Here is a 10403-nt window from a genome sequence, read left to right as displayed (position 1 = left end):
GGTTTAAATTGATAACATGAGTGCAAACCTATTCCCACTTTCAATTACAATGTAATTGCTTTCTTGTAAGGAAAAAAAGAAAAAAAAAAGAAACAGCTAATTTTAGTTTATTTTTAAAAAGAACATTGGAGACCACAATGACTACATTGAGCTTGTTTAAAGTAAAAGTACTATATTGACAATTTTCACTAAACTCTAGGGGCCATTTATGACATTATCTCTTTTTTAATTATAAAATCAAAATCCATTTCAGCATTTCCTCTTGAAACAGAGAAAGAAATTAATCAAATTAAAAGAAAAAAAAGATTGATATTGAAAGAAAAATACAGAAAACGCCATTCCTCTCCCGGATCTACAAGATCTAAAATCCGCTTCTTTCTTCTCGAAAAGAAAAAAGAATGCTCCACTCTCTCAGATCTATTTATTGAATTAGATCCTTAGCTGAGAAAAGATCAACTGTAAGCGAAGAATTCAAGGAAGATGTATATGGCATATGGATATCCGCAGGTGATTCCATTAGAGCAAGGGCAGTATCCTTCGTCGCAAAAGATCATTTACCTAAAACTCATTAACCGACTCTTGCTCGTCGTTTCGCCTTTGCATTTCGAGCTATGGAGTTCCTCCCAGGTATTTCCTACACGAATGCATGCTTTTATCTATGATTAGGTTTTTCTTGTTCCCCCCTAAAGCTTTTTGATGATTAATATGTCGGTGATTGCAGCATAGAGTGAGGTTAGGGAGGTATAAGAGAGATGGGGATTCGCTGCAGCGAGAAGGCGAGAATTTGCAGGCCGTTTGGAGCCCTGACACCAAATTGATTGCGATTCTTGTGAGTTCTTTTTCTTTTTACCTGAAAAGTTTATTTAGCTTACTGTGCTGGCTTTGCATTTCATTTTCTTTTTGCTAAAGTTGTATCTGTTTTCATTAAATGATGGTTTAGTGTTAGAGTGCTGGCATTTTGGATTTAATAGAGTAAAGTGTGTCACCTGATTACAATGAAGTAGAGCGGCAGCTTATGTAGCATTACTGTTGATAATTGCATTTAGCTTAATTTGTTTTATTCTAGGGCTTATGAATGATGGATAGAGTTTCTTTTTGCTCTGGGGAATTGATCAAAAATAAAAAGAAAATGCTTGTTAAGGTCATTCCCCCATTCTCTGTTTCAATGTACTAATTCTGTAGATATTTAAACACATGACTTTATTTGTTATGAATTTCTCAGTCCCTTTTTTTTTTTGTTTTGCAGACTTCATCTTTCTATCTTCACATTTTTAAGGTCCAGTTTACAGAGAGAAAAGTACAAATAGGAGGGAAGCAACCTTCTGGTTTGTTTTTAGCAACGATAACTCGTGTTCTGAATGAACAAGTCCCTTTTGATGGAAATTATTTGGCCGTGTAAATATTTCTTTTTCATTTGCGGTAATTTTGACCGTAACTTCAGTTCTTTTCGGTGCCTTATTTATCATTTCCTTTGAACTTCTTTGTTGCAGGAGCAATATTGTGTGTGATAACAAACATATGCTATTCGGTCTTTCTGATGGATCTTTGTATAGTATCTCTTGGAAGGGGGAGGTAATCCATAGATAACATGTAGTTGCAATTTCTCCTTCTATGCAATTCCTTTAAAGACAGAATTTGATTTTGTAATTCTCTTTTTCTCTATAGTTTTATGGAGCTTTTGGACTTGATTCCTCTCAACATAATGACAGTGAAGTTACTTCATTATCACATTCTCTAGCTAATTCTATTGCTTCTGGAGAGGCTGAAAGAGCTTTTGCCTCGAATTATAGAGTCTCCAAGAAATCTGCTATAGCACAGTTGGAGTTTTGTGTTTCGATGAGGCTGCTATTAGTCTTATATTCTGATGGACAACTGGTGTCATGCTCTGTGAGCAAGAAAGGTCTAAAGCCAGTTGAATCCATTAAAGCTGAAAAAAGTTTGGGAAATGGTGATGCTGTATGTACTTCCATTGCTGGAGATCAACTGATCCTTGCTGTTGGTACCAGAAGAGGTGTTGTTGAGTTATTTGACTTGGCTGATTCTGGGTCACTCATTCGTACTGTCTCCTTATATGACTGGGGGTATGTACTGTCTTTATTGTTAAAGCTAGAATGTTGGTGGTATAGTCTAAATGTATTTACATTTTGTTCTTTGAGTTAACTGACTACTATATTTGTCTACAAGGTACTTCAAGAGTATATTTTCCTCATTTCTCTTTTTGTAAAATCACATTTCTTGTGGTTGTCAACTTGCACTCAACTCTTTTACAGTACTATGAACATCTGCATGTTAAGCAACACCTTACTTCTTGTGGTTTTGCTAGTTTCTTTCTGGTACTTATTTTAGCAAGTTTTTGGACCATAATTTTGTAGAAATCTATTGTATGGGTTTAGGCTTTCATTTGCAAATGTGAAAGATTTACTTCTCAATTTTGTTGTTTGGCAGATATACAATGGAGGACACTGGTTCTGTCAGTTGTATTTCATGGACACCCGATAATTCTGCTTTTGCAGTTGGGTGGAAGTTAAGAGGACTTACGGTTTGGTCTGTTTCTGGGTGTCGTCTAATGTCAACCATCCGTCAAATTGGTTTGAGTTCTGCTTCTTCTCCAGTAGTTAAGCCAAACCAGGAATGTAAATATGAGCCTTTGATGGGCGGTACCTCACTAATGCAGTGGGATGATTATGGATATAGGCTTTACGCTATTGAGGAGGGATCATTGGAGAGAATTCTTGCATTTTCCTTTGGCAAATGTTGCCTTAGCAGAGGAGTTTCAGGAATGACTTATGTCCGTCAAGTGATTTATGGTGAAGATAGATTGCTTGTTGTGCAGTCAGAAGATACTGATGAGCTAAAGATGCTACATTTAAACCTTCCAGTTATACATCCGAATCACAACTTCAAAAACTGTCTGCTTTCATTCTGGTTTCTTTAAAATGTGAATGTTTCTGATGTGGTTTTGCTTTTGTTCAGGTTTCTTACATCTCCCAGAATTGGCCTGTTCAGCATGTGGCAGCGAGCAAGGATGGAATGTATTTAGCAGTTGCTGGTCTCCATGGGTTGATTTTATATGATATAAGACAGAAGAAATGGCGAGTGTTTGGAGATATTTCTCAGGAACAAAAGATTCAGTGTAAAGGTCTGTTATGGCTGGGGAAGATCGTTGTTGTCTGCAACTACATTGATTCTTCTAACATGTGAGATGCAAATCTGTGCCTTCTTAATTACTTCTGCAGAACTTGTCAACTCTGTCGAAATACTTATAATTGTTGATTAATTTCTTGTAATCTATAGATGCCTGAAAGTTGATGGGCAAGTCATCACATTTCCAGTTCATTTAAAGTCAATGTGATAAAGTGCTCTTAGTTTGAACCCTAAGCTTTTGACAGCAAGTTTCAATTCTTTCTTTCTGCCATTTGTTTTTAATGAATACTTATGTGTTATGATTTCATCATTTAAATTTCATGATCTACTGTTATTTATTGTGGTTGATGTAAATGATTGTATACAGGTATGAGTTGCTTTTCTATCCTCGATATCACCTTGATCAGAGCTCGCTACTCTGTCGTAAACCATTGCTTGCAAAGCCAATGGTGATGGATGTGTACGAAGATTATATACTAGTCACTTATCACCCTTTTGATGTACACATATTCCATGTGAAGTTATTTGGTGAATTATCACCTACTAGTACTCCAGACTTACAGGTAAAGGAATGTTATGCAGTTTCCTTTATTCAAGTCTTTTATTGAAATATAAATCTGATTCTGCTTTGAAATAATGTGTAAAGTTATTCTTCATACGTTTTTAAGTGATAAAATGACAAACAGCTTTCTACAGTACGAGAACTCTCAATCATGACTGCAAAGAGCCATCCTGCAGCTATGCGTTTTATTCCCGATCAAATTCCAAGAGACAGTGCCCTTGACAATCACATCTCATCTTCTTCAGACTTGTTAGCCAGGGAGCCTGCAAGGTATTACCTTTGACTGGTGCATAGAACTTTCTGCACATTGCATGCGTCTAAAAATTACTTGCTTTTCTAGGTGTCTGATACAGAGAGCAAATGGAGAGCTTTCATTACTTGATTTGGATGATGGACGGGAAAGGGAACTTACTAATTCGGTTGAACTATTTTGGGTTACATGTGGTCAATCAGAAGAGAAAACAAATCTAATTGAGGATGTCTCTTGGTTGGACTATGGCTACCGAGGAATGCAGGTAACCTACTGTTAAAGTTGGTAGTCCAACATTTAGCTCTTTCTTTCTAGTGTAGATTCTCTAGCTTGTACTAGTCTGATTTAATTTCTGTTGGAAGCTTATTTTTACAGGTTTGGTATCCTTCTCCCGGTGTTGACTCATTTAAGCAGGAGGACTTTTTGCAGGTATTATTGGGAAGAGCTCCCTGTGGTATTTTGGGATTTTAGATCTCCTTACATGCTCTTCTTGTCTCATTATTATTTCTCTTATTCAGTATCTTTTTTTTAAAGACTTTGCATTTCATCTGGTTATTTGGCATATCTACTGGTTTTAATATTTCAACATTTATCATTAGTTGGATCCAGATCTGGAATTTGACCGCGAGGTTTATCCTTTGGGGCTTCTTCCAAATGCTGGTGTTGTTGTTGGTGTGTCTCAAAGAATGTCATTTTCAGCATGCACAGAATTTCCATGTTTTGAGCCTACTCCCCAAGCTCAAACTATATTGCATTGCCTACTTCGGCACCTCCTTCAGGTATCTTTATTTTCTCATCTCTTTAAGAGTGTCAAATCCCTGTTTAATTTAAAGTGTAAATTCATACAGAAATATTGACATTGAAATTTCTTGTCTTTATTAGCAAGGATTTGACTTATTTTATGCATTATGACAATGGATTTTGGGCAATATATCCATTTATTTGTCAAACCTCTGTGTTTCATCAGGCAGAGACTTAATTCTTTCTATTTAATGGTGTTTGAGAAATATTTTCTCCCAAAATGAATAGTGAGAATTGTGGGTTGATTCTTAAAAGTCCTCATTCATTGTAGATTTCCCATTTTGAGCTAATGAATGTAAAGATTCTTACCACCAACCTTCAAGAATGAAAAAGTTTGTTATTGCTTGACCAAAAAGTGTTATTACAACTTTTGTGGATGTTAATTTAGTAATTTGCAAAGGCATACCTTTTTCTCTAAGTAGCATAAAGGATGATGTTTTTGTTGCGCATATAACTTGTTTTAAAGCAAATGCTATTACTAGGTTATACATACTCTTTCTGATTCTGGTCCTGCTTCTTGCAGAGGAACAAAAGCGAGGAGGCTTTGCGTTTGGCACAAATATCAGCTGAGAAGCCTCATTTTTCACATTGTTTAGAGTGGCTTCTTTTCACTGTATTTGATGCTGAGATTTCAAGGTATTATTTAACTTGGAAAAATGACTGTCCAAGTTATTTTTGTTAAGCTAAATGTTAATGGACCTTTCGACTCAAGAGCTTGAAATGACTATGCTGTGTCTCTGTGTGCATTTTGATGGAATCCTAATGTTGCATTTTTTTAGCTTTTGGGAAACTAGAAAATATAAACTTCCATATATGCTTGCTGGTTTTAGCAAGCGTTTCTTCTATTTTGCTTCAACCTTTTTATGGACCAATCTTGATCTCTGTGTATTCACTGGAAGGCAGGAGGCTTTGATGTGCTTTCTTTTTCTCTCATTCTTTTTTTTTTTTGGTATCTCCTTACGCTTATCCTAACAGTCCTAAACTATATTGGTTTCTTGCAGGCAAAATGTGAATAAAAACCAGGTCTCAGTCCAGAAACAGAATGTCTCTCTTTTGGAGAAGACCTGTGATCTGATCAGAAATTTTCCGGAGTATCTTGATGTGGTTGTGAGTGTTGCAAGAAAAACTGATGGTAGACATTGGGCTGATCTGTTCAATGCCGCAGGAAGATCAACAGAGTACGTGCTTTAATTCTCCTTTTTTTATTTGTTTTTCCTGTGAACAGTTACAAAGCATGTCTGAAAGATGTTGAAGATATATATAAGTCTTGATTTAACTAATTAAATTTGTGCATGCATGATAATGTATAATTCTTTGAAACTAAACAGAAACTGGTTACATGAATCCTGGCCCATATTTTTGGCAGTATTATAAATTTGAGCAGAATGAACTAGATTCTTCTTCCTGGTCATCTATAGTGATTAACTATGTTTGTAAAGATTTGACTTTCTTCTGAGTGATAATTGCATTGAGTAAAGATTTGGCATTGGTTGGTTGCATGATCATTCTATTTATCATTTCTATTAGCATGCCTTCATCCTTTTTTCCTCCCAAAAATTGCCCTCACAAATTTTATTCCTAAAGGTTGTTTGAAGACTGCTTCCAACGGAGATGGTACCGCACTGCAGCGTGCTACATTCTTGTAAGAATTATCTACTCTTTGGAAATTTTTACTTTGTAGTAAGCATATCATGTTTCTTGTCATTGCCCTTTCCAAATTTACCAAAGATATGTCCTCTTCTGAGATGGTTGAAACTATTTTTAACCCATGTATATAGCCTGTTTTTATATTATTCTTTGGGTGGTTATACAGTTTAGTAGTTGTGTTGAACCTTTACCAAGTAAATTTATGAGTGTTTATCTTCTAAGAATCATGTATCTCTTCCTCATTAGTCATTAGTCATTAGTCATTAGTCATTAGATGTAGTTGGAAGGCTATGCATGAGAATGAGGAACACATTCTCTCTTATTGTATGTGAGTTCCTGGTCAGAAAACAATATGCAAGGTTTCAATTCATACATAAGAGTACAGAAGTCATCATCTCCTGTTCTATGGTTTGATCAATTCATTCCTTTTATAAATGGTGCAGGTAATTGCCAAACTTGAGGGTCCTGCTGTTAGTCAGTATTGTGCTCTGCGCTTATTGCAGGTACTCTTTGCTAAATGCGAATAGTTTTATATGTAATTGTTTCTCTTTCTGTTTACCTTTATTTTGCCTTTAATTACCTCAAGACTCTTGAAAGCATTATCAAATCCTGTGCAGGCAACACTAGATGAATCCTTATATGAACTTGCTGGAGAGCTGGTATAATTTTGACATGGTTGCATGTTTATACAAATGATTTTTTTTTGTAATAAACTCTTTCTGAATCATGGTTTCTTTCTCCTGTTCTTAGGTGAGGTTCTTGTTGAGATCAGGGAGAGATTATGAGCAGGCATCTGCAGATTCTGACAGACTATCTCCTAGATTCTTGGGTTATTTCCTTTTTCGTTCGAGTTACAGGAGGCCTTCACTCGATAAAAGGTTACTGACTTCCATGAATTGTTCTGCATTACTTTTGCAATGTTATGATTTCGAAACAATACCCATTTCATTTTTTTGGGCAACAGCACTTCATTCAAAGACCAGAGTGCTCATATTGCTCCAGTCAAGAACATATTGGAAAATCATGCTAGCTATTTGATGTCGGGAAAGGAACTTTCCAAGCTTGTTGCATTTGTGAAAGGCACTCAGTTTGATTTAGTGGTAAGAAAACCTAAGTTGGTTCAAGATCTCATTTTATTGGTTATGTGATTTTCATTTGTTTTACTGAACAATACTTTGCAGGAATATCTTCAACGAGAGAGATATGGTTCTGCTAGGTTGGAGAATTTTGCTTCAGGTCTTGAACTGATTGGGCAAAAGGTGCGAGTTTTCATGGAAACTTGTTTTACTCTATATTCTTTTCTCCTTTGTTGTATTATTACATACCATTGTGAAATAGCTTGTGTCATGTAAGAACTGTTCAAGTGCCTCAACTTAGGCAAATTAAGGCAGTAACTGTGTAAACACTTCAGGTCATAAAAACTAAGGTTCTTTTCCTGCAATTTTCTTGTGTCACTTGATAGTCTTTTGCTGATTGGACCCTTTTTTCTAAAAAAAAAAATTCCAGCTGCAAATGGGAACATTGCAGAGCAGATTGGATGCTGAATTCCTCTTGGCTCATATGTGCTCTGTCAAGTTCAAGGAGTGGATAGTTGTCCTTGCCACGCTTTTAAGACGTTCTGAGGTATAGTTTGCTTCTTTTGATGTTAAATTCTGGATTTAATGATACTTGGAGTCTGATGCATGTAGCATACCTTGTCCTCATTTGAAGTGTGGGTGACTCATTAGAGTTGTCATTTTGCTTTGGGCTTCCCTTTAAAAAGTTACTAGGAATTTTGTCCATGCTTCACAAGAGGGCAATTTTTTATATGAATTTTTTATTTTAAAATTTTTACAAATATCTGTATTTTTCTACATAATTTATTTTACATAATTAATTAAACTGTCAACGTGTTCAGTAAGTTCATCAATGTTTTGGATAAATGTTTTTGTTAATGTGACTTTTCAATTGATATTTGCCTAATATCTATTGTTTCTCTAAATAGCAGCTCGTCCTTCCTGATTTCTCTTTCTTCTCATCTCTCTTTGTAGTATGATAAAAAAAGAGCTGCATATAGGGGTTAGATGGCAGTCAATTGGAGCATAATGGAAAACAATATAGAACCCAACTTTCCTTCTTTTTCTCTTTATTCGCATTGCTATTCCTAGTATGAAAAAGAGCCACATAGGCCTTAATTGTCTGCCATAAGAAAACAGCGAGCCGAGTTTCAACCATCTTCAGTCTGAATCTTAAAGTGGGACTATTTAAAGTTGTTTGTTATCATTCAAATTTGAGATCCGAAAACTTGTTCTTTCTGGTGCTTTATTTGACATCTTCCTTTGATATTCTAGTTACTTTTTTGGAATAAATTAAGTAATTTTTTCATTAGACAAAATGTTCCTGATAGTGTAGAAGATCACCTCAAAAGAGGCTGAACTGAAACATATCTATGTAAACTTGGTCTTTAAATCTCTTTTGATATTATTGAAATCCATCTTTGAGGATACCTGTTATTTAATTGTTTTGATTTTAAGTCCTTTTGACATTAAAACGCTAGGCAAGTTATTCATCAGAGTTGGTTTCATGATCATAATCTATTTGTTGTTGAGCAGGTTCTTTTTGATCTTTTCCGGCATGACATGCGGTTGTGGAAAGCATATAATATGACATTGCAGGTACGTGGCTTTTACAGTCCAAATATTCTTAACCAAATCCGACTTTCTCACCATGCTCTAACAATGTACTTTTGACAGTCTCATCCTTCATTTGCTGAATACCATGATTTGCTTGACGATTTGGAAGAGAAACTCTCTTCCACCGCAAATGCAGAAGAGAAATAAGGTAGGCACTGAAACAAAAGTTGCAGTGGGGGAATGCCAATTTTAGCGAAAGCATGCATCATTTATATGTTTAATCAAAGCGAAGGACAAGCAGTGGAAATCAAAGTCATGCGAATGATTAGGCCTTTGTTATAGTGAATCTTTGTATCTCATTAGAATCACAAAAATTGTTCTTTGTAGATATAGAGGGTTAAGCATCATAGGATTCATTTCATGCTCGGTTGCATGTATCAGAGGTATTTTTTGTTTTAATCCACTATTCTTCACACTATTTATTTACGTATTTTTGGTTGTATAAATGTTGAATATAAATAAATCAAATAGACCACTTATTATTCTCAAATGAGTTTTTTGAGCCTGAAGTGAATTACAGGTTTTACATCTTATCCTTTTGGTTTGGAAATTTTCATGGATTTGGATAAAATTTACAAAATTTGCCCGTTCTTTTTTTTCATTATTTTTAAAATTACTCACGTCATTATATACGGGCAATAGCACAGGGTTTTTTTTTTTAATGAAATGGAAAATCATGATTTTCTCAAGGCTCTTTATTATTTATCACGTTTACCACGGCATTGCTATTAATTATACCAATATTATTAACCGCTCCATTTTTCAGGTACTCCAGAAGTTGAGTAATGTACTTTTATAGTTAATACATGGTTTTTTCCCATTTTTTTTTCCTTCGAGTAGAACTTTCTCCACGAGCTCCTACTGTTTCATCATCTTGTAACCTCTCTTGTTTTGATGCCTTGGGGGGTTTTCTCCTAGAAGCTTTTCTGATTCCTCCATATTCTGTCATTCTCTCTTGAAGTTTAGATTGGTCTCACTTTTCTGTCGTTCTCCACGAGGGCAAAAAGGTTTGACCCAATCTCAATCTTCTCCTTTTCTGTGGATGGAATTTGTTTTTCCTCTATTTCGGCTCTCGTTTGAGCTTTTGATGTGGCTTTCTTGAGCTTACTATTTCTAAATGGTTTAAATTATGACTTCCATTCCATGTGTTCAATCATTTGCCTCTGTTAGAAAATATATTATGCAGTTGTAAATATATAGTTGAAATTTATAGGAATTTTATTTCTTTTCCTTTTATGTTAAGTGTTGAGAAATGTGTTCGTATTGTAGTAAACTTGCAATTGTTTTTTTATATATTAAAATGATGAATAAATAAATAAAGTTAATT

General features: G+C 35.1%; 1 protein-coding gene across 1 annotated transcript; it reads left to right on the top strand.

The window, feature by feature from the left end:
• Positions 1-266: 266 nt before the first annotated feature.
• LOC107954533 (guanine nucleotide exchange factor subunit RIC1) lies at positions 267-9566 on the top strand. The gene is made up of 23 exons (XM_016890117.2): positions 267-627; positions 722-829; positions 1247-1395; positions 1491-1572; positions 1666-2081; positions 2446-2878; positions 2974-3197; positions 3512-3707; positions 3831-3976; positions 4047-4221; positions 4332-4385; positions 4556-4735; positions 5281-5393; positions 5759-5935; positions 6342-6399; positions 6848-6907; positions 7022-7063; positions 7155-7282; positions 7369-7504; positions 7586-7663; positions 7911-8027; positions 8996-9058; positions 9137-9566. Exons 1-23 carry the CDS (start codon positions 481-483, stop codon positions 9221-9223), a joined length of 3369 nt encoding a protein of 1122 aa, XP_016745606.2. The 5' UTR covers positions 267-480; the 3' UTR covers positions 9224-9566.
• The last annotated feature ends 837 nt before the right edge of the window (positions 9567-10403 follow it).

The sequence above is a fragment of the Gossypium hirsutum genome, chromosome D07, assembly GCF_007990345.1.
Source record: "Gossypium hirsutum isolate 1008001.06 chromosome D07, Gossypium_hirsutum_v2.1, whole genome shotgun sequence".
Classification (NCBI taxonomy): domain Eukaryota; kingdom Viridiplantae; phylum Streptophyta; class Magnoliopsida; order Malvales; family Malvaceae; genus Gossypium; species Gossypium hirsutum.
The sequence above is the reverse complement of the archived record's forward strand: the minus strand, read 5'-3'. Positions and strand labels throughout refer to the sequence as shown.